Here is a 24,482-nt window from a genome sequence, read left to right as displayed (position 1 = left end):
GCTAGGCAGGCGAGGTCATATATATATTTTACCAACATGGCCATGGCTTTAATTAAACTACTAATTTCTCTTATTATATCAATCTTTATCATTTTTAATCGTTAACAGTAGCAGTACATGATTCTTCCTATATAAAAATTGCCTCCACCAATGCAGCTTGGTAGCACATCTAGTGAGCTGCCTGAAGCATGAGACTTGCCTGTAGTCTGAGAATGAGTAGGACTTGAACTAAGGTTTTTCCCCATTCCAATGCTGGCCTCTATTCTCTACCATACCGCCTACTTTTGAAGGAAAAGCTAAAAGAAATGTTTTGTTCTATTATATTCTAAGACCTTGTTAAGAATCTTAATATTTTTGAATGGAGGAATCCTAACTACTCAACTTTAATACCCCATATCCTGACTTGGGCATTTTCGCTGGCTGCCCTCCAACCCTTGAGTACCCTCACTCCTCATCTTCTGGTTTCCTTCTTCTTGCCAGCTAAAATCCTACAGTTAAGAAACCTTTCCAAATCCCTTTTAATTCTAATGTCTTCCCCTTGTTGATCATTTCCTATTTCTATTTTATTTACACAGTTGCTTGCAGGTTGTCTTTCTCATTAGAAACTCCATGAAGGCAGGGATTATCTTTTGCTTTTCTTGGTGTCCCTAGTCTTTAGCACAATGTCAGGCAAATGGCAGGTGCTTAATATTTATTGAATGACTATAGCTTGTAAGTATATGAAGCTGGATTTGAACTAAGACCTGTCTGATTTCAGGTCTACACCTACTACCTAGTTGACTCTTAAAAAAAAAATTTATCTCCAAATTTCCCTGCCATACAACGTAATAATTATTTAAAAAACTGATACAGGGGCAGCTGGGTAGCTCAGTGGATTGAGAGTCAGGCCTAGAGATGGGAGGTCCTAGGTTCAAACCCGGCCTCAGCCACTTCCCAGCTGTGTGACCCTGGGCAAGTCACTTGACCCCCATTGCCCACCCTTACCAATCTTCCACCTATGAGACAATACACGGAAGCACAAGGGCTTAAATAAATAAATAAACAAACAAACAAACAAACAAACAAACAAACGAACAAACAAACAAACAAACAAATAAATAATTGATGCAACTTTCTAATAAAAATGATCAGCCTTGAAACACATTTTCTGTTTATTTTACTAACATTCCTTTGTTTACAAGAAAAAAATTAAATATTTTAATTTCATACTTACTGGAACTGCAGCAGGAACATGTACATTAGAATTTGTAATTGAGGCAGGAATGGCAACGGGCATAGTCTGTCCATTGGGAAGATGTAACAATAGAGGAAAAGGGCCTGGTACGGGACTGAGAAATAAAATGGAGAGAATTTAAGGACAAATAAAAAGCAAAGAAAAAAGGGTAATCTTGTCTTAAAAAATAGCTTCATGACTAGTCTGTCTATTTACTATCATACTTCAACCTTAAAAAATAAGACTTTGAAATGATTGCAATTTCACTTGAAAAAAATTGAAGTTATTTTTACCAAGAGTTCCTTCTTATCCCCTCTTTCTAATCAAACCTCACTCAGAAGCCTCTGACTACTATCCATCTCCTCCTTCCTCCTGTTCTCATATGAAGAGATGGCTTGTTTTTCTCCTTCCATGCACAAGGGATTTCATTCAGTGTTCTCTGGTAGATTTTTCTCTTTAATCAGCCCCACTTTCACTTCAGGCTCTTAACTTCAAGCTCTCCCTATGTACTTCAAGCTCTCCCTATGTACTGAATGCTTCCTTACTGCCTACAAATATGTTCATGTTTTTCCCACTCTCAAAAAGTCATTCATCTATACCTGCTGGCTATTTCCACATACTTCTCTGTTTTGTGGCTAAACTTAAGGATGTTATGATTGATGTTGCCATTTTCCTTCTAATTTTCTTAACTCTTTTCAGGCTGGCTTCTGACTTCATTCAACTGAAATTGTTCTCTCCAAAGTTCGCAACAAGTTCTTAACTGGCATATCAAAATGATCTTTTCTCAACCTCATCTTTGTGATCTCTCTGCAACCTCTGATATAGTTGATCATCCTTTTCTCCATCTTTTCTGACTAGGTTTTCATTTCTCAAGGTTTTGTTCTTCATACTCTTCTCCCTCTATCCTATTTCACTTATCAGCTCCCATGGATTTCATTATCATTATCTATGCTGATTATTCCCAGATATCCCTCCTGACTTCTAGTCACACATCTCCAATTGCCTACTTCATATTTTGAGCTCAAAGACCTATAGACATCTTAAACTCACCATGTCCAAAATGGAACTTAACCCCTCTCCTTTCTAAGTCCCTAATACATTTGAGGGTACCACCATCCTGCTTGCCAACAAGACTCTTAACATAGATGTTACCTAGCATCATTTCTCCCCTCTTTCACACTCTATATCCAATCAGTTGCCAAATCCTGTTGTTTCCTCTTCCTAAAATCTCTTATCTCCATAATACTACATCCTGGTACACATTCTCCTCATATTATTCCTACAATTCTGAAATAGGTTTCTGATTAAGTCTCTCTCCTTGCTCCAATACTCTCTTCATTATAGTTCATCCTCCACTCAAAATGATCTTCCTTAAGTGTATATCTAACTAAAACAACTCCATATTCAAAAAAATCCAGTGGCTTCTTCTCACCTTCAGGATCACATATAAAATCATGTCTTTGGTGTTCAATGCCCTTCACAACATTTCATGGTGTTTAAAGTCCTTTATAATGTAGGCTTGCAAATTAATTTTTTGTTTTAAGGGTAGGAGAAAAGAGGACAGGAAGGCAAAATTACATTGTATTGGGAGTTATGGTATATGTTTTTTATCACTAAAAAGTAAATAATTTTCTTTAAAATTAAAATTTATCCTGACCACCCCATCCTCAACACCCAAATGAATGAAAAAAATGATAAACTCCAAAAAAAACAAAAACAAAAAAACCTCAGTGAGAGTAAAACAATGTCATTTAATAACTAAATGATATTACTTACACTATTGGCCTATTGGAGGAAGGAGCCTGGGTGATAACAGTACTTGATGTTGGAGAAGGTACTGCCTGCTGAATTATGACACTTGAGTCTGAACTTGTAAGCAGGACATTGGGAACCTGTAATGATGCTGGACGAACTATAGTTGATGTGGGTTGTGCAGTCTGTGGCAATGATACTTCCTATTAAACAGCAGGATAAAAGAAAACAATTTTTATATTTATTCGAAGTTTTTTAGTGACATGAAACTACAACCAATGGAAGGACATTGGTCTCTAACCAATTTGTGTATCTACTATATCTACTGGGCAGACTGAGGTTATTATCCAGCACATGTCCAATTTTATTAACAGTGCATATATTACTTTAAATAAGATCATTAAAATAGCTTAAACAATAACTCTGGGTAGAGAAAGAAGGAAACAGTGTAATACTAAGGAAGCTGCAATAATTAGTCACTTGTTAGTACCTACTGTTCATCTTTTTTTTAAAAATTCTTACCTTCCATCTTATAATTAATACTATGCATTGGTTCCAAGGCAGAAGAGCAGTAAGTGCTAGGCAATGGGGGTTAAGTGACTTGCCTAGGGTCACACAGCTAGGAAGTATTTGGGGTCAGATTTGAACTTAGGACCTCCTGTCTCTAGACCTAGCTCTCAATCCACTGAGCACCCCAATTGCTCCAATCCTTTTGTTTTGAAGAAGACCAATGACATTACAGGGTGATGTCTTTACTTGTACATGAATTGGATTTAAGCAAGGCAGAGTTGCACAAAGTCATCACTTTTCTAGAGTCATCTAAGTCCATTGGTGAGACTAAAGTCAGAATGACTGGCTATGGCCCAGAATGCAGTGAATGGCCTTAGCATCTTCAAAGTCTGACCAAACTCTATGCACTGCACAACACCTGCCTGCTTCAATCACTTTCATGGTCTTTGGAACAAATTGTTCTTATCCACCCATTCTGCCAGAAGTCTTCACATGATTAGCACAGACATTCCCCAAACTCAGTGATGGGTTTTGAGGCCTGTGAACTACCCTCAACAACCTTGTTTAGCTTGTCTGCCAAAATCTGTTTTACTGGAATGTGACTTCTGTGCATGCTACAGCTTTTAGGTTCTCACCTAAAGGTGAAAGGTGGATGACCAGCCCTGAAATGGGCTTAGTAAGCCATCACACAAAAGTTCTAGTGCTGCCTTAACATCCTGCACATCCCTAGCACCTACTAGCCATCTAGACAGTACAGGGTTGGCCAAAGCAACACAAATTATAAAAATGGCCCTGCCCAATTTCATCATTCTGGTTAAAGATAAAAGCACTTCATTATCTGTTGAGAATTGGCTTTATCTATGGCACAACATAGTACAATGGAGAGAGAGTAGATTTAAAAATCAAAGGGGTCTGACTTAAAATTCTACTTCTGCATCTTGGTTTTTCTAAAATGAGGACATTGAATTACATGGCATCTGATGTGCCTTCTAGCTCTCAATCTATGGCCATGTTGTAGAATCTCTGGTTCTACACCACCACCAACCAAAACCTTTTGAATGTCAAATGGCCCTAGGAAACTCATATATCCCTTTCTCTTAGATCAGAATATTGTCCATAGAAACATAAAACTCTCTTGGTAAAGCTGGCTCTCCAATACAATTAGAACAAGAGTATTTATTACTTTAAAATATTATTTATTTCAGCTTTAGCTCATCCCTTAAAATTTGTTATTTTTTGTATATAGTTTATAATGTACGTCAGAGATATCAAGTATAAAAGAGTGCAGGCTTATAGCTTGCAACATTCTTAAGCACAGTCTAAACCAGAATAAATATGTAATTGGGAGGAAACATTTAATAAAATAAAAGTAAAACATAACATAGATAATGTTAATATGTCTAAGTCAACATACAACCTGAAGATTTCCTTATGTATGGTTTAGTGGTCCTGTTTCTATTTGTATTTGATACTACTGACATATATATTATTGTGGTAGTGAATGTATAAACTTTGCAAATAAATATATTTTGGAAATTCAAACTCAAATTTTTTTGCAAATAATGTTACAATTTAAAAAATTTGGAGATTAGTGGTCTAGATTATGAGATAAGACTGGAAGACCAGTCTAATGATTTAGTTCAGGGGTACATATATTTAGGACAGGCATCAGAGAAGAACCAATGAACCAGGATTAAAACTGAATATAGAAAGAAGAGAGCACAGTGAACTAAATTTGGAAAATTGTATAGTGCTTTTGAAGAGCCCATGCTGCTGCCCAGCATAAAAGCCTATTTTTTTAGACACATTCTCCTGATGCTGCTGCATGATTATGAATCTTGAAGTGCTGTGACCTCTGAAAGTTTTAGATGGACCAAAGATCAAGGGAGAGATGTGTGGCAGCTATAAATAAGCTACATTATGGTTATGCTGTGAGCCCGAGGGATAATGGGTCTGCTAATACATATGTGATAAATGCAAGCTGATGTTCCTGTATGTGAAGATTAAAGGACTTGAGAAAAACTGATCTCTATAGTCCAGCTTATCACAGAGACAGTAAAGGGTTACTAAATCAAATGGAAGAAAATAATCTTTTAAGGAAGTGAGGTAGAAGCAGATTCTGAAGGGGAAGAGAGAAATCAAAACCATGTAGAGGCCAATAAGTGAAAGAATGACAAAGATTTCCAATTATTCATTATAAATTCCAGTAGATTATAAACTCTTTAAAAGCAGGGATTATATAGTTCTTCATCTTTATTGCTTTAGTATATTGAAGATAGTATGGAGTATTTGGAGAGAATAGCACATCTGGTGTGAGGGCTTACTAATCAGAGCTGCTCATCTACATTTTTACTCAACTCTTGCCTGTGGCTCCAAGAAGCTATAACAACATGCACAGCAGCTAAACTCCAATAAAATAATTTTGGCAGACAAGCTAAACAAGGTTGAGGGTAACTCACAGATCTCAAAACTTGTCAGTGAATTAGGGGATGTCTATTCCAAGCATGTGAAGACTTCCTCTGGCAGATGAGAACAATTTGTTCCAAAGGCCATGAAAGGGGCTGAAGCAGGTGCTATGTAGTGCTTAGAGCTTGGACAACCTTTCAGGATGCCACAGTTATCCACTGCATTCTGGGCCATAAACAGTCATACTGACTTTTGTCTTGCCACTGGACTCTGACTCTGGAAGAAAGTCTGATGACTCTGTGCAACTTAAAAGCAAGATGTGCACAAGTCAAGACATCATCCATGATATCAATGGTCCTCTAAAACAAAGGATGAACAACAACAATTTTGAACAGAATAGAAACTTAATTTATTGACTCGAATGTAAAAAGAATTCTGAATCACTGAAACTACATGCCAAATACCATTTCTATAAATGAATATGGGCCTTCTAAAGAAGCTGCAACATTATATGATCCAAAGAAAAAAATGAAAAAATTCAAAGGTATTTAAAAAAAAGTAAGAAACATTCTACTGGACCCAGGAGGAACAGACAAGTTACAATCCAATTCAAAGTATGCTGAATTAGTATCATATGTTAAGAAAACATAGACCAGAATAGAAAGGCATGAGCTTAAAGCTAAAAGCAAGTGTTTAGATAAGAAGAAAAGGAAACAAAAACAAAAATTATGTAGTCGTGGATGGATGTGGACTGCATGTATAGATTTACACATTAATGATACGGCAATTTGTTTCTTATTATATAGACATTCCTTAAATAAGCAGGTCAAAAAAATCTATCAAAGAAATCTGGTAAGATGTAGCTCACTCAGTGGATTAAGAGCCAGGCCTAGAAAGGGGAGGTCCTAGGTTCAAATCTGGCCTCAGTTACTTACCTAGTTGTGTGACCCATGGCAACTCACTTAACCCCCATTGCCTAGCCCTTACTGCTCTTCTGCCTTGGAACCAATGCATAGTATTGATTTTAAGAAAGAAGGTAAGGGTTTAAAGAAAAAAAGGGAGACTTCCGGGTTAAGATAGCTGCAGAGTAGAAGCAGTGTGCTTAATCTCTCCTAACCCACCTACATATGACTCCTCAAAAGGACATGAAAAACAAATCCACATGAGCAAAGGGACCCCGCAATAGGGCGTAGCATTGAAGGTAAGTGGGATTTGGGCATTTCCATGCTATAAGGGGGTGAAATAGCTCTCATTAAAATGAGAGTTGATCAACCCCCTCCCCCCACACCACCTATAGTGCCAAAGCCAGCACACAAGAGTTAGAGCAACCTTGGAGCATTCATTAAGTTCTTGGTAGCTATCTGGGATCACTAGGACCTGCTCCTGAGAGCAGCAAGACTTAAGACCCCAAGAGACTAAAGAACGCAGACCTTGAGCAAAGACTCTGGGCAAGGACCTTGGGTGGGGACCTAGTGCGGAGGGGTGCCTGACTGTGGAAGCAGTACCCTGAGACTCTTAAAGGAGTTTTGGGCAGAGGAGCAAGCAAGGGGACCACCAGGAGGCTTGACCCTGAGAACAGCTAGACTTGAGACCCCAGGAGCCTAAAGAGCACAGAGGATAAAACTGAGAGGGGCAGCACTATGTTGTGACTGAGGCAAAAATTGCTCCACCGCTTGACAGAGAGCCTGCCTGCCTCACCCAGATCTCTGACGGAGAAAGATAAAGAGCAAAATAATAATGGCAAGCCATGCCCAAGAACCTCCAAAAAGAAAGATCAAGAAGAAAGAAAAAAGGAAGAAATTTGGTCAAAAGTTTGAATTGTATGTTTGGTATTAATATCCTAAAATTAATATCTAAAACTGTTTCCCTTTATTTATAATTTTCCTTTATTTACAATAAAGATGATACTATTATTCAAAGGACATATATCTTTCTTTTCTTGAAATATGTTTAATGAGATGGTATAATGAGTATACTAATTTCAAATATGTAATTTTTTCAGATTATGCAGCTTTACATTGTTAACTAATTGATTCTGTTAATTCCCCCAATAAATATTCAATTTCTAACCTTTTCATCACTGGTAGTGGATTCTGGGTGAGGTAAAGGACTATCCTGGTGAGATGTCTCCACAGCAGAAGGCTCTTCGATTTTGCTTCTAATGATGGGTGTTGCAAGAGGGGATAAATCTAGGGGCATCTAAAATGCAATATTTATTAAAATAAAATCATTAAGTACAAAACAAAAATAAAGGTAACAAACGCGTGAGTCCAAGATACTGCAATAATAGCCAGCAATATCCCTATGAAGCCTTTAAATTGCAAATGTTGCCAACATACTTTTTTAATGTCATCTTCTGAGGCTTTTTTGAATTCATTTTCAAATGGACTTGCTAGCTCATTGAACAAACCCACTTCTTCACAGTTCTTCAAAAATCGTGTTGGTGTAGGTGTCTGATCTGAAAATAAATGCAAAGAAGTAATTACATATCATTTTAAGTATTAGAAAAGATGTTCTAAAATTTGGTTATTAACACAACAGCAAATAACTGATTCAGTCAGTTGCATATCTTTTCTTTGGAAAGAACTCTTCCTTTAAAGCAAACAAGATTTAGTTAAATTTCTGCATCAGACAAAAAGATTCCTCTAGCTTTATAGAAATAAGTTTAAGAAAAGTCTTCCTACAGCTTATCAGTGAGATAGCTTGCTATATCAATGTGCTCAGGGATCAGTTATTTTAAATAAAAAACATCCCTACTATCCGACATGTCAGTACAGTCACTTTAGGTTTCTCTGTAAGAAAATACAAAATAGAAGTAGCTGAAAACAAATAAGCTTTAAGAAAAAAAAAATGAAAGAAATGGTCATATTTATAAAACTTCCTTTCTCACATACTTTTGGTAATTTATCTTGAAACCAACTTGGAAGGACAACAAAATAAAGTTCAATAGACAGGCCAAATGGCAACGTGTTAAAACCATAAAGAAAAAGCTAAAAAAAATTTAAATACCTACTTACCATGTTCTGAAGCTAATTTTTAATTTTAATGCTGTCTGTATAAAGCAAAGAGTACTATGTCAAAAATATACCTTCCATGCCATGTATATTACAAGTAATGGTAATATTCTTGAGTGCTTCCTAACTTTAGTAAATATAGCATATATATCATTATTTGGATTTGTGTGTATATACTATATGCAGTAATACATATACAAATAATATTGCCAAAGTAAAAATGCCAACTACTAGGTGTACTAAAAGAGAACAAATAATAGCTTTATGCATTACAACTGTTTTGCCTTTCATTTCCAATGTCTATTAGTTTATATAATTTTCGATTTAATAAAGCTATTATCTCATCAAATTATGTTTAACTTTTAATGTATCTTGCAAGTCCCTTGAGCCAGAGAGCCAGGTGCAGCTGATCAAAGTATTTTCTGAGGCTGTTTCTCTGATGTGAAAAACGGGATTTAAAAATTTCAAGCATATCAATGAAATTCAAATAAGTGGACAGATAATTCATAATTTCCTACTATTTGGTTTTGAACTGCAGTTACAGAAAATACTTGTATATTTATATATATATATATGCATATGTATATACACAAGTTTTTATAATGTCTATAGATACAGACACACATTAGTAGAAATATAACATATCTTTAGTATGTTGTGACTCGTGTATGTAATTTGGTATAAATCAGGAGTCCTGGGTCCCAGACAGAGTTAATTATTTAAAGTTTTGAAAGGATTTCATTATCTTCTTATTTTATGATTGCTATTTTATCTATAAAATAATCCTATAACATACTCCTAAGAAAGTTATATAGCTAATTTCCAATGTAACTGTATGAATTTCATCTCATATCCACCACTATATCTAAGTTGCATCTTTTTTCAACCTAATGATTTGTTTATTCAATTGTTCTTTTCAGGGACTCTTAAGGAGTATTAAAAGGAAAAAACTGATCAGTTTTTCATTTAAAAAGGATTAGCTTGATCAATTTTTATTAATAAATTTACTTACATGGTCATAAGTGAAAAAGACATAAAACAAAATAAACCATTAAGACTGAGAACTCAAATGTTAATCTATGTACAACCATAAATGTGCTAAACATTGATGAATAGTAAAAACTATATATATATATATAATCTAAATGATTATTTCATATATGTATACATGGATGTTTTTATTTGATATTTAAATATAGCAAATTCCATGAATTACAAATTTAAATACAAATTAAAAGTCTCATCTTATGGAAGTATGAAGTTGTCCAATGAGAAGAGAATTTATGGTTTTAAAAAATGTTTCTTCTCCTTAGTTTTCCCCAATTGCTCTAAAAAAAGGGCAAATTAAGTTAGTACTATTCCAACAAATTAAGATTATTTGTCAAAATGGGTCTATTTAACACAATGCCAATGTAACTGTTCAAAGGTATATATTAGCCTGTCTGAAAAGCAGCTTTTAAAGAAGGCTGTTAAGGTAAGATATTATTTAAAACAAAATAGTACTTACATGGTATTTTAAGGTTTAGAAAGTATTTTACATATCTTAATTCATTTGATCCTCACAACAATCCTGGGAGTAGATTCTATTATTAAACCCATTTTATAGATGAGGAAACTGCAGTAGAAAGAGATTAAGTGACTTGTTCAAGATTAAGTGACTTGTTAAGTGATTTGTTCATGGATAGTAAGTGTTTGAGGCTGGACTTGAACTTAGTTCTTCCTGATTTAGTTCAGAACTCTATCCACAGTGCCACCTAGATACCTCAATAACTTGGAGATTCCTTAAATAATTCAGATGTTCTCTCTTTTTCTTTGACTTGGTAAATCAAATTATAAATTTAAAATATTTGGTCATCAAAAACTATTCATAGAATTAAATAATTTCTAAGTTGGAAGTAAGTTCAGTAACTATCTAATACAGCACAGGTCTGAAAAAAAAATCTCTTAACAAAATGCCTTCTAAGTAGTCATCTACTTGGTTCCTGAAGTAAGTTATTAAGTTTTTGGCCACCAATTGATAAGAAATGAATCCTTACATAAAACCTCAAGCCTAGGGACAGCTGGGTAGCTCAGTGGATTGAGAGTCAGACCTAGACACGGGAGGTCCTAGGTTCAAATCTGGCCTCAGACACTTCCCAGCTGTGTGACCCTGGGCAAGTCACTTGACCTCCATTGCCCACTCTTACCACTCTTCCACCAAGGAACCAATACACAGAAGTTAAGGGTTAAAACAAACAAACAAACAAACAAACAAAAAGCCTCAAGCCTAAATTTAGACAAAAAATTACATCTAAAAAATAAATCTAAAGCTCACTTGTTTTTGGTAATGGGCTGCCTGTACCTAGAGGTCTTCAAGCAAAGTCTCAATGATAACTTATTCAGGTATGTTGTAGAAAGGATTCTTATAGTTCAGATCCATATTAGATTAGAGATGACTTCTGAAGAACCCTCCATTTTAGCAATTATGTGATTCTGAGTAAATAATTAGAATTTTTGCCATACTAGGATTGTAAACTCCTAAAAAGCTAAATTTACAATATCCAAGATAATCTAGAAATTCTGTTCCCTTTTCCCCTTTTTGTTCTTCCTTGTGGGTCTATTAAAAAGTTTATTTTTCCCTATATGTATTTAAGGGCACTCCAAATATATTGCACATCCAAAAAATTTTAAATGACACTATTTCAAAATTCTCTTGAACAATATAGCCATTTTCAAGTAGTTTCTTTAAGGTACAAAGATCATTTTTGGAAATATTTTCCCTTGGAGGTTTACTAAAAGAAGAACTATTTAAACTATATGTGATTGTTTTTTCTTTTTCATGACTGAAGGCAATGCAAGGTCTCGCCACTGACATATATGTAATTTCTGAACTTGATTCAAAGCAAGTGAAGCAATTTAAGGCTCTGAGTAAATGAATACAAATTTTCAAAAGAAAATGAATAATTCAGAAACATTTTAAAAATCTGAATGTAACTTTGTTAATTTTATATGGCAATGCAAAGAGTATTTTATAATTTATGAAAAATTCTGAATTAAAACTTTCATGATTATTTTTTCCACAACAGTTAGCAGTTCCATAATAGTAACTGCAATAAAGATACAAAGCTTTATTTGTAAATAAAAATATGAAAAAAAATTCTACTACCTAGTGTCAAGACTAGGGGGAAACAATCAGCAAATTCATTGTCTCTATTTTCACTTATTGCGGTAAGTTAATATGTTTTAGTAAAGTGTTGACTAATTTTAATGACACTGTTGAATGAATGATGATTAATTTAAACATAGCCAAATTCCAGGTTCTTTTTCTCTTATTCAGGCTAATTAATGGTTTAAAATCTAGGTGGGGTAACTTAAACTTACTTCATATACAAAATTAACCTTAAATATAAACAGAATCCAAACCTATGAATTTGCTAATTGTTCTTCCTAATAGCAAACAAATGTTTAGTCCTTCTAAGTAATTTCTAAAATACTTAGCAAATGAAGTTCAAGAAAGTTGGAAGTAACATTTAACTTAATACCACAGAAATTCAATTATTTTAGCAACCTTTGTGCTTTTTATGCATGCTCAACACAAAGTTCCCACTAATTCCAACAATACTTAAAAAAGAAATCTACTTTTAAAAGCACATAAAAAAGTGAATGAATGGTCAGAGGTGGAAATGGATATGTAATGGGTAAAATACATATTGCAAACATTTATTGCAAATGAAATCATTGGCATTTTTCACCAGTGTAAAGGATATCACATATATGTACAGAAAATACACAAAAATTGTGCACATTCCAGGAGAACGATGTATATAAGCTATTAATAAAAGCATATACTAACCAGCCACAATGACACTGTCATTACGAGCTGGACCAAATTTCAGTGTCATCTCATGTTTATGTTTATGGACAGCCAAATGATCCTCGTTGGTAAAACGCTGTGGCAAAAAGTTTTAAAATACAGTTAAGATTTTCAATTTGATCAAAATAAATAATATGATATGGAAATTCAATTCCACATGTAAAACCACCATTAACATTGAAGTAGCAGTTTATCTGTTAACTATAAAAGATACTATCTTTGTTAGTATAGATATCAACCCAGTAGATACCAAGTGATCAGAAAGAGTTACCCTAAGAATAAACAATACAAAAATGTATCCTTACTCTGCAAAATCCATTTCTGATGAGCAAATTTAAGAAAATATCAAGTTAAGTAAACAATATAAATTTATAGGCTTGCATTAATTTCCATGTTATGACTTAACATCCTATGATTCTATATTTTAATAGCAAATGAACACATTATAAATAACTGACCTTTGAAGACAATAATTCATTTTTAAAGATTTTTAAAAATACTTACCATCTTAAGTTAAAATAAACTAGCTTAAATACTAATCTTAATTTGAGAAGTTCTTCAGAAACTATTAGTCCTAGACTAACTGTTAAATAATTTACATTCTTTATGTTATCACATAAAAATATATATACATAATGGGCCACACACATAAAATAAGATCTGCATGAAAGGACTTGCACTTGTGTAAGGAGGGGTAACTGATTTATAACTCTACAGAAGACCATGGAGATGAGTGTGTACACACACACACACACCCCTCCTCGTGTTTCATCAATAATTTAACCAGCCTTAGTTTGAATGCAGTTAAAAAACTGAATTATTTAAATTAAATTATTTTGAACACAATATAACAAATGTTTGAAAATGGAATGGGAGGATATTTTCAAATTCGCTTAAAATTCACTTTATTATAATTGTAAAAATACAAATTCTCCTAATACTGGACGTGTATTTTCTATGCTACTTGATGAGTGTCAGATGCTATATGTGCTAATGTAAATTGTTTATATGCTCACTTAGAGAACACAAATATAAATCTTTATGCCTACTATCTTCAACATATCAACTTGCTCCTCAGAAAGCTTTACACTTTATTAAGTGTACATGTTTTGTATTTGAAAACAAGCAATGTTTACCACTTAATGATACAATTAGGATTCCAGAGCAATCATTTTTAAAAACTAAACCAAAGAAAAGGATACCTGTTTAGATGCATATTGCACTAGTTCAATAGTGTCAAACTCAAATAAAAATGGATATTGACTTAGGAAAATTCCAAGCTACAAAATTATATTATTTATGTTGTTGTGTTGTATTTTGTTAAACATTTCCCAATTACATCTTAATCTGGTTTACTAAAGTTTTGCAAGTCTTGAATGTAATACCTCCGTGGTAGAGTACCTTTTGGTTAGGGGCAATAATTTCTCTAGGAACTATAATAAAATAATCACATATAGTTTACCTCTTTACCAAAACTACTGATTCCAAAAATGTATCGTGAACTAGAATTCTTTAATGAATAGAGAGCTATATAGCTCCACTGTTCTCTAGAATCCTAAAATATTAGACTAAACATAATAGAGAATATATTTTACAAGTTTGGAATCACAAATGTAAATCTATGAAATATAGAATGAATCACAATCTATCAATAGCACTGTTATGAAATCCTTTCAAGATAGACAGCATTTTTTAGTATGCTGCTAAGTTGTCAAAAGTATGGAAGCAGGGGGCAGCTGGGTAGCTCAGTGGATTGAGAGCCAGGCCTAGAGACAGGAGGTCCTAGGTTCAAATCCGGCCTTAGACACTTCCCAGCTGTGTGACCCTGGGCAGGTCACTTGACCCCCATTGCCTACCCTTACCACTCTTCCACCTATAAGTCAATACACAGAAGTTAAGGGTTTAAAATTAAAAAAAAAAAAAAAAAAAAAAAAAGTATGGAAGCAACGTCTATTTGTGCAGTGAAAAAGGTAGTACAAAACTTTTAGCAATTATTCTGATGAGTGAAAAGGAATGCAGAGTACATATTCACAGCTTTCCTAGATTTAGATTTCTCATTAAGTTTATATACTCATATGAATACATCTACTTCTCCTTTCCCTTTTCATTTTGATAATGTTCCTCTTTCCTCAACAGGAGTATCTCTTAAAATCACTGAATTTGAGAATTTGAAAAGATCTTATTCTTATTTAATTTAATGAATTTATTTTATAGATGTAGCAATTGCCTTTGTCTATCTGCCCAACTGCAAATTTTTTTTAAAATCTGAAGAATCAATCTTTCATTATCCACCAAATTAACTTTTTTCCTAAAAACAAACAAACAAACAAAAAAAACAAATCCAATCATTAACCCAAAAAGTATTACTCTTAACTAAATGAGAGTATACATGTATTGTGCTAAGTGTTAATGGGTCAAATAGGAATAACATCTCTTAATCACTAATGTTCCTAGGCCTTTGACAAAATGGTTAACACCACAAAAAATTAATCATCATCTATTACCTGATATCATAGAATCTTAGACTAAAAAGGTACCTTGAAGGTAAATCTAGTTCAACTTCTCATCCAATTTAGGAATCTCTTCTGGCTTTCAACCTGGTAGTCAGCCATCTATCCACTCTTTGAATATTTCAAATGATAGCTCACTTTTTTAGAAGGCAGTCTAATTTAATATACCTTTCAAAGTTGTGGCATCTTACATTATTTTGTCAACTTAATTTGGGGCTGTTCAAGTTGTTGCAATTATATATTTTGAGATCATTATATAATGTCCCAAACTTTCCCAAAAGCTTTAATTCAAACATAAAAGTCCACCTGAATTCATCTACCTTTTATTAGGAATTTCCAGAAACTGTCACAATATATTAAAAGATCTGAAAGTACTCATTCTACTGGCAAATCCAGTGATCATGCCTCCTTCTCATGCTAGATTTACAAATATCTTTTTATATTTTCTCTTCTAAGTGACTGTCCCAGAATGTTTGACTGCTTACTGAAATTCACCTTGGGAAGCCATCATAATCAATTCCCCACTACCCTCAAGGGATTTTAGTTAGAAATTTCCTTCTTAGTATACATCTTCCCACCCACTGTTGCACACTTCATGAAAATATTAAGACTGCTGAGCTAAGACTGTTTAACACTAAGTGCTTGGAATACACACATCCATCAATATAACAGCATTCAAAATCCTCTTGGAAAAGTTTGGTAAGAACAATTCTACCAAACAATAGAACCAAATACCACTTAACTCTCCTAAAGGGACACACAGGTAAAGTGCAGGTATATGGTAGTTAGAAAATTACATAGGAAAATTCAAATTTAAAGCAAAATATTGAGTGAATATTCTCAATTCAAAATAATCCGTGTTGTGTAGTAAGGTAAATTTAGGTTTGATGTAATTAAAAAGCTCCCTCTCCCTTTACTTTTTTTTCTTCTCATTCTCCCCAGTGAAGGGGAAGTAGAAGATTGTTTCCTGACACTAAAGCAGAAAAGGATTCTTCTTTCTTTCTTTTTTTTTTAAATCCTTACCTTCCATCTTAGAATCAATACTAAGTATTGTTTTCAAGGCTGATGAGTGGTAAGGGCTAGGCAAAGGAGATTGTGACTTGCCCAGGGTCATACAGCTAGGAACTGTCTGAGGCCAGATTTGAACCTAGGACCTCTCATCTTTAGGCCTAGCTCTTAATGCACTGAGCCACCTAGCTGCCTCCCCAGAGAATGATTCTTTCAAGGCTTCTTGTAATTCTTAGATTCTGGGATTAGTAGATTTGAGGCTAGCACTCCCCTCCTGCCGAATCTGGGGACAATGACAGAAAATATAACCCTCTGAAAAAATAAAGTTACTCAGTATCAACCTAAATTGAATTAAAAAAAAATTTTTTTAATGCTAGGTTGTTTTTCAAACTGCTGAAAAGGTTAGGATTTCTTCCAAATATTACCAATTTAAAAGATTAACTAAAACCAGTTCCTGACAAATGCAAAAAGAAGAATGGTAGTCTAAATGGAGCCTATGTCAACCGGTATGGCAATAAACATTTATTAAGCACTTACTAATATGCTATGTTAAAGGCTCAGGATAGAAAGAGGCAAAAGACAGTCCCTTTTCTCAAGGTGTTCACAATTTAATGGGGTGATAGTTGAGCTATCAATGTGTTTGTCTTATCTGTCACAGAGAAAGTCTACATTGTATCTGGAAGATATCCAAATTATTAAAAAGGTGTTCTCTCTTAAAAGGACAGAGATATATCGCATGATTCTCTAGACTCTCACAGTCCTGAATGCAATATAAAATTTTCCAACTCCCTTGGTTCTGATTCCATGCTCATTAAGCAATCTTATGGTTATCAAATTGTTTTTTAGGCTAAATGCCAGGAAAAGGATGCTCTGTTTTGCAGACCCAAATACTCTGTTTACTAGAAAGGCATAACTCATTCCACTGCAAATAATTAAGATGACATTCCAGTTATAAAGTCAGCTTTAAGTGGTTTCCTAAGGTCTGATCACCTTGAGGTTAAACTTTAATTTTCCCCCTTAACTAGTGTTGTTATAGCCAAAAAAGCTTATAGAAATATTATAGCTTATAAGAATATTATAGCCAAAAAGCTAAACTTGGCAATTAAGCAGGGGGTTTTTTGGATAACGTCATGCCCGGCTCAAGCAGGGCAATTATCTCTGGCTGACAGCCCCAGGGCCACAACAGAAAAGCCTTGAAGATTCCTAGGCAGAACAGCCTTGAAGATTAAGAATCATATCCTGTGGCACCTGGAAGCATCCCTACTCCCTCTGTCTAGCTATTAGCTAACCCTAAAACAAAGGCACCTATATCCTAGAAACATATATTCCCTCTTCTGAATGCACCACTCGGGATTCTCTTTGCTGAGTTCCCCCAGCGCGCGCTGGCAATAAAGCTTTCTCCTGCTTTGGTTGCATTGTCTCGTGTGTTCCTCTGGAGACCACCCATTTTGAACCCTAACAGTGTAAGGGGGAAAAAGGGTTTTTTGGTCAAATATATTAAAAGGTGGTTGCCAAGGGAAAATTCCCTGATTAAGGAATAACCTCAAGTCAAAATTGACTTTTATAGGAATTTATTTACAATTGAGAAGAGGTAGAAGAAATAAGAATCTAACACAGTAGGTAAATTACTACGATCCTCTAATTAATCCAGGTAGATCTAATTAACCCAAGGCAAGAGTCAGAGGGCCGGAGGCTGGGAGTTGAATGAAGCAAAGCTTCATTCACAGAGTCTCTATTAAAGGGAAGTTCCTTAAGAGAAGTTCAGGAAGATTCAATCTTTAAACTCATCACATGGAATTCCAAAGAAGATATTAAGAGCAGTCTCACCAAGGTCTCGGCATCCCAGCCAGCACTCCTCCACAAACCAGGAAAGCTAGAAGACTGAGCCCAGCTAAGTGAGGTCTCTTTTTAAAGGGTTCACTTATGCGTCACTTCCTGTGCCTCCCTCCTAGTTGCATGTCCAATCATAACAGACACTTCACTTAGGACTGCCTAGGGGGCAGTCAGTTGATTCTGATTCATCACCCACTCTAGCACACGGACCTCCCAAAATTGGAGGTGTTCTCACCTTTGGTGATTAAATCTAAAGATGGGCAGGTGTAGACTTAATCTAACTGTCACACTAGCTAACCAACCATACTTTCTTTGCCACATCAACAGCTCTGTCTCATTCCCTAAGAAGGTATCCCAGGACTCTGTGAGGGCCAGGCCATCTTCTTATCTCTAGATTAACACTAGTCTTGCTCCTGAGTTCCATTCCTGCATCACTGACTTTTCCACTTCATCCACTTAGCTGCCAAAATGATATCCCCAAAGCACAGGTCTGACCATATCATTCCCCTGCACAAGAAGCTCCATTGGCTTCTTTTTGCCTATAAGATGAAATACTAACACCTGCTGGGCTGTTAAAATCCCTCACAATTAAGATTTATCTTATCTTCCTAAATTCAATGCACACTATTCTCTCTACTTCAGCCAAACTGTTCTTATTATTTCTCAAAGAAAATATTCCTTTGCCTCTATTGAACAGAAGCCTTTAAAACTAAATGATAGTGACCTCTGCCAAATAAAAATCCATCAGATTAGAATTTCAGAAATTTGTAAAGGGAGAAAATGGGAAAATGTGTTTTAGTTCATCCAACAAGTTTAACGTTTATTCATTCAACACTGAGTAACTATAATTTGCAAAGCATTATTACGTGCTAGCCAAAAAGAAAAAAAAAAAATTCAGGCTAAAAATAGTCTGATGTTAAAGCAAAACTTGTTATATAGCAACTGACTCATGGTATACATCATTAGAACAAAATTAATTCTTGTCTAACTTTTTTTTTTTAATTTTAAACCCTTAACTTCTGTGTATTGACTTATAGGTGGAAGATTGGTAAGGGTAGGCAATGGGGGTCAAGTGACTTGCCCAGGGTCACACAGCTGGGAAGTGTCTGAGGCCCAATTTGAACCTAGGACCTCCTGTCTCTAGGCCTGGCTCTCAATCCACTGAGCTACCCAGCTGCCCCCTCTTGTCTAACTTTTAAAGAAAATTGAAACTGTAGTCAGACATTAAGAATATGGCAGAGACAACCCGATTACCAAAATCTTAAAATGGAACACAGGATGACTGTCAATAAATCAAGATATTTCTCACTAGCCACAATGAGAAAAGTTTGACATTCAGCATCATTGTAGTTTTATGCTGAAATGTACTGTTTTTCATGGCATAGTAGATACATGACTACATGTACCAAGACTATTATATTTGTGAATTTAATAAAACCAAAAGATTCACAAAACATTAAGATAAGGATGAAACTTTTAAAAATAAATTTATTCCCCTACATCCCTCCACTGCCAATTTAGTTTAGAAATTTGAAGCTGGAAATATACTTTTTTTTTTCATAAAATAACTACTGTTATTTGTCCAATCTCATGAATTTAGTGGCAGTATTTAGAACACTGTAGATGTTAGCAAATAAAAATGTATTTTTATTTTTTTATAACAAATAAAAATAAAAAGGTAGAATCCAAGTCTAATTTTCTTATGCCAATTGCCTCAGTTCCACAGTTTATATGGAATTTTGAGCTATTAGCAAATTTTGAGAGACTTGACATTTATAAGTTGTTGAAGTAAACACTCAAACATTGCATGCTCAACCCATTTCTATCCCCCCAAAGAAACAAGAGACAGCCTTATTCAACTCATTTTTGCAACCATGTTAAAAATATAATAAACAATAAATTTGTTTTCTGGTTAACTAATGTTCCTAATCTCCTGAAATAGCCTTTCAATACAACATGCTACAAATATCTTTAGAAAGCAATAAGAAAGTTACACAGAAACTACAATAAAGTTTATGGTCTAATTCACAAAGAACAATTTTAAGTCAATAGATAATGAGCACCATAACACCTTGATGCCAAAAGCTTTTTACTATTATCACACAGTGAAAAGTAGCCACTCCAATCTGCTACCTGGAATTATGCTGTTCAACAATACTACATATATACATGAAAATAATGAGACTCATTGTTAGTATAGCAAGGGTAAAAAACTACTGAAAGTGTCAGGTAAACAATGTGGTCCTCCAAACAAAAACTTCAGAAAAATGCTTTCTTAGAAAGCCTACATCTTAGAGAAAATATCCAGTCCCAATAAGACAATTTAGATTTAAAAAAAAATTTAAACTAAAAGACATTTGAAAATATAATAAAAGAAGAATAAAATAGACCTGACCAGCACTGATATCATCAAGACTCAAATTTACTTTAATACTTTGTCAAAGGGATTAGTCAACAAGGTGATATTGGTACACGGAGAAAGCAAAACTGTCAATGGTTTTCTCATCAGATATTAAGCACGAGCCCTGAATCCTCATTATGACTTTTAACTATAGGATGGACTTTAAAACAAGATTAGTTGGGCTAGGATCTAATTAAAGTTATTTAATTAATTATATGATATATAAATTTTGTCTATATTATATAGGCAAATACATAATATAAATATATAATAAAATTAATAAAATTTATTTTTTTATTTAACAAGGTGTAAAAGAATCTGATTCCAAGTCCCATAATAAGGATCCAAAAATAACATTAAGATAAGACTTTAGCACTTCTTTTCAGTAATTCAGATTTTTACTTCTTCATAATTCCTTATTTGTAGTATGTTATAATCTGCTCATTTCCACCATGTACCTGGCCCACTGCCCTCTGGGTGATCCTCAAATTCATCTTCTTGACACAGCTATTACATCCACACTAATTCAGTATTACAAAGATAGGTCTTTGCTTCAGGGAAGCTTGAAGAACTCTGTAATTTTCCAAAAATCTAGTCCACTTTCTTCTTCCTGTTAAATTATGGGAAATCAAACTGTACATTTGCGTAATTTGTACAAGCTTAATACACTGCTCAAAGAACACTATAGGTTGGCCATCCAAAAGCATGTCATAGTCCAGACAATAGGCCAAACTCTTATGCATGATTACAGGTTTCAGGGTGTACTTCAATGTTCTGGGAATTAATGCATTCAACACAATGTCATTCATATTTAAAAAAAAAAAAAAAGTATTCGGACCTCACTATCTACAAAAAAATCCTTCTCTTCAACTTGATCTGTGTTAGCTCTCCTTCATGAGAAAGATAGCTTTTGATATGAATAACTGTAGGCTAATCAATCAAGGTTACCTCTCAAGAAATTTTGCATACTCACATATGTAGGGAAGACATTATTTTTTTAATTATTTTTTTATTTAGAGCATTTTTCCAGAGTTACATGATTCATGTTCTTTCCCTCTCCCCCAAAACCCTCCCTCCCTTCCCTGTAGCCGATGTGCAATTCCATCGGGTTTTTCATGTATCATTGATCAAAACCTATTTCCATATTATTGATAGTTGCACTAGGGTGATCTTTTTGCTTCTACATTAGGGAAGACATTATGGGAAAGCCTATATGGTAGTGTTTTGCTTTACCTTGTCAGATGCATTTATAAGTCAGAGAGTAAGGGCAATGAGATCTTATATATCTACTTTTTTTAGCTGAGTGATGGTAAAAATTTAATGTATTGTGGAATATAGCATCTAAAAGTCTACCTGTTCCCCACTCACACTTCCAAGAGTGTTCTTAATGCATGTGTAATTTTTCCATTAAAATGTTGTATAGATTAAAAAAAAAGGGTCATCGGTAGGTAGTTATTAAAGTTCTCATGGTTCCCTTTTCTGAAACGTAGTAATATGGCTTAATATTTTTCTACACCTTTGTTATTATCACTAGATGATATATATATTCTCCTCCAGACACTACAACAGTGCTAATTCCAAGACAAACCTATATCTCCATTTAGTTTTCTTACACACCATTTCCTCTACAAATATGAGCATATCTAGGACTATGGAGTGTAGTTCAACTGAGAGGTGCTCTAATATTGCTGGTTAAAATAAAAGTCTATTATTAAAAACAAATATCTCTTTTGTTTGTATATCTCCTCCATCTTCTGTTTTCTCTCCTTTAGGTTTCATCTTTTCTAGATCCTAGGAATGACTTTGATTCATTGGGTCTGTTTCCCAACTTTTCTTTAAATGTATCTGCCCTCCATGATTCTTTATGTTCATGAGATTTTACAAAAATCTTCCAATTCTCAATATTGTCTTTGATTATCATCCCTCTCTGTTTGGTAAGCAAGTCAAGTTTCCTACTAACTAAGGCAGTTCTGGGCCTCTTTTTGGTCTTTGTATTGTGGCAATAAATTTATATTGGTTATTATTTTTGAATGAAAATATTTTAATTGTACTGATACACTTTCCTCCACCCATTTCTCATTTTTGGCATTGGTAATTTTTGTAAATATGTTATGTGGGAACTGCTTTATTATACATTATGTCTTCTTTCTCATTTTTATTCTTCCAGATTTATTAATTTTGATCTTGGTGTTAACAAGACAACAGTCTGACTGTATACATATAACTGATTCAAGAATGACTGGAGCTAATTGATTGCTGTTTAATTTTTAATCATACTATTACATTCTCATCATATCTAATACGTTCTCATTTTTGCTTTGAAGTTTCCTTCAGCCTTAGTGAAATTTTAAGTTTGAATAACTAACTTAAATAGGTCATATTTTTCCAACTTCTCTTGACATCTTGACATCTATATTTTTGTATTAAAGTCACTAAATATTCAAATATACGATGATTTATTAAGGAAAGTCTTATCAAGTTCTTCAAAGAATATTTATACTTTTTCATTTTCTGCTAAAGCTGCATGAGTTGGAATTAAATGCTTATCCTACACACTGCCATTTATGAGATCACCAAACATCCTATGGAATTATGCTTCTTATTGTCTTTTGCATAATAAACAATCAATTTCCCCAACTCTTTTATTTATCTTTAAGAAAGTGTAAAAAGAAATTCTTGGTTCTCTTTGTCTATTCTGATTTTACACTTTGCCTAGTATAATTTTGGTTAACAATAACTTAAGAAGGGCAGCTGGGTAGCTCAGTGGATTGAGAGTCAGACCTAGAGACGGGAGGTCCTAGGTTCAAATCCAGCCTCAGACACTTCCTAGCTGTGTGACCCTGGGCAAGTCACTTGACCCCCATTGCCCACCCTTACCACTCTTCCACCTAGGAGCCAATATACAGAAGTTAAGGGTTTAAAAAAATTAAAAAAAAAAAAAAAAAAAAAAAAGGAACAATAACTTAAGTACTCCTACTTAGTACCTCACTAGATTGTGAGGACAAGATTAGCTCTTCTTTGTCTACTTTTGAATCAATCAACAAAAGCAATACACCCACACTTAACCTTAAGTGGGTGCAACCCAGGTGCTAACAGGGTAATAACTCAGTAACTTGAGAATCCAAACTGGAAGTCAATCCAACAGACACTGCCCCTGAGCAGGGCTGGACAATTTGGAAACTGTGACTGGCCCCTGTGAAGAGGGGCAGGAACAGGAAACCACCAAAAAAGCCACAAAACCCCTGAGCAGTGAGGTTGGTGAAGTTGAGTCTAGTGGAGAGTGACTCCTGGAGATAAGTGAACTTCACTGGAGACTACGGCTTGGATGATGGCATCAACTTGGATCCTGACTCCTGGACTTCTTCCTTGAGTGAGTGAAAAGGGCTGACTACTTTCTTATTTTCTTAAGAGACTAGCTTCCATCTTGGAGGAGGACTTGTAGTTACTTACTACTGGGCCTCCTGGCTGAGGACTAGTATAGGCATTTTCTCTAACCTCTCTCACATTTCCCTACTTTGCTGTTTCCCCTCTATTTTGTAAATAAACTTCTGACTTGAGATATAATAATTCTGGCGACCACATTATTTCACATAATTTAAGTCCAACCATTAAATTTAACCTTTTCAAAAGGCCTAGGAGCTATCCTTCCATTTAGTAGCACTTTCCTTTGGTTGTCTAACCCAGTGATGGGCAAACTATTTCCCCGAGGGCCAGATCCAGGCCATATTTAGCCCATCACTGCCTTAAGCAATTCCCTAATCACTACATCTGGATGTGGGGGCATAGTGATTAGGGAATTGCTTAAGGCAGTGGTGGGCTAACTATGGCCTGGATCTGGCCCTAGGGGAATAGTTTGCCCATCACTGGACCAATAACTCAAGAAGCTGTTATTAAGCATCTATTATGCACCAAGTACTATGCTAAGTTCTAGGAATAAAAAGACAAGACAGTTCCTGCTTTCAAGGAGCTCACAGTGTAAAGA

At 34.6% G+C, this 24,482-nt stretch overlaps 1 protein-coding gene across 1 annotated transcript in view; it reads right to left on the bottom strand.

Annotated features, from left to right (window-relative positions):
- The window catches only part of ATF2 (activating transcription factor 2), a 101,849-nt gene that overhangs the window by 52,330 nt on the left and 25,037 nt on the right, over positions 1–24,482 (bottom strand). Inside the window, exons 3-7 of the mRNA XM_044669774.1 lie at positions 12,728–12,824; positions 8,221–8,339; positions 7,952–8,080; positions 2,990–3,168; positions 1,214–1,328 (exon numbers count right to left, since the gene is read on the bottom strand). Coding sequence (XP_044525709.1) covers positions 1,214–1,328; positions 2,990–3,168; positions 7,952–8,080; positions 8,221–8,339; positions 12,728–12,824 — 639 coding nt within the window. The remainder of the gene's footprint in view (positions 1–1,213; positions 1,329–2,989; positions 3,169–7,951; positions 8,081–8,220; positions 8,340–12,727; positions 12,825–24,482) is intronic.

The sequence above is a fragment of the Gracilinanus agilis genome, chromosome 3, assembly GCF_016433145.1.
Source record: "Gracilinanus agilis isolate LMUSP501 chromosome 3, AgileGrace, whole genome shotgun sequence".
Classification (NCBI taxonomy): domain Eukaryota; kingdom Metazoa; phylum Chordata; class Mammalia; order Didelphimorphia; family Didelphidae; genus Gracilinanus; species Gracilinanus agilis.
The sequence above is the reverse complement of the archived record's forward strand: the minus strand, read 5'-3'. Positions and strand labels throughout refer to the sequence as shown.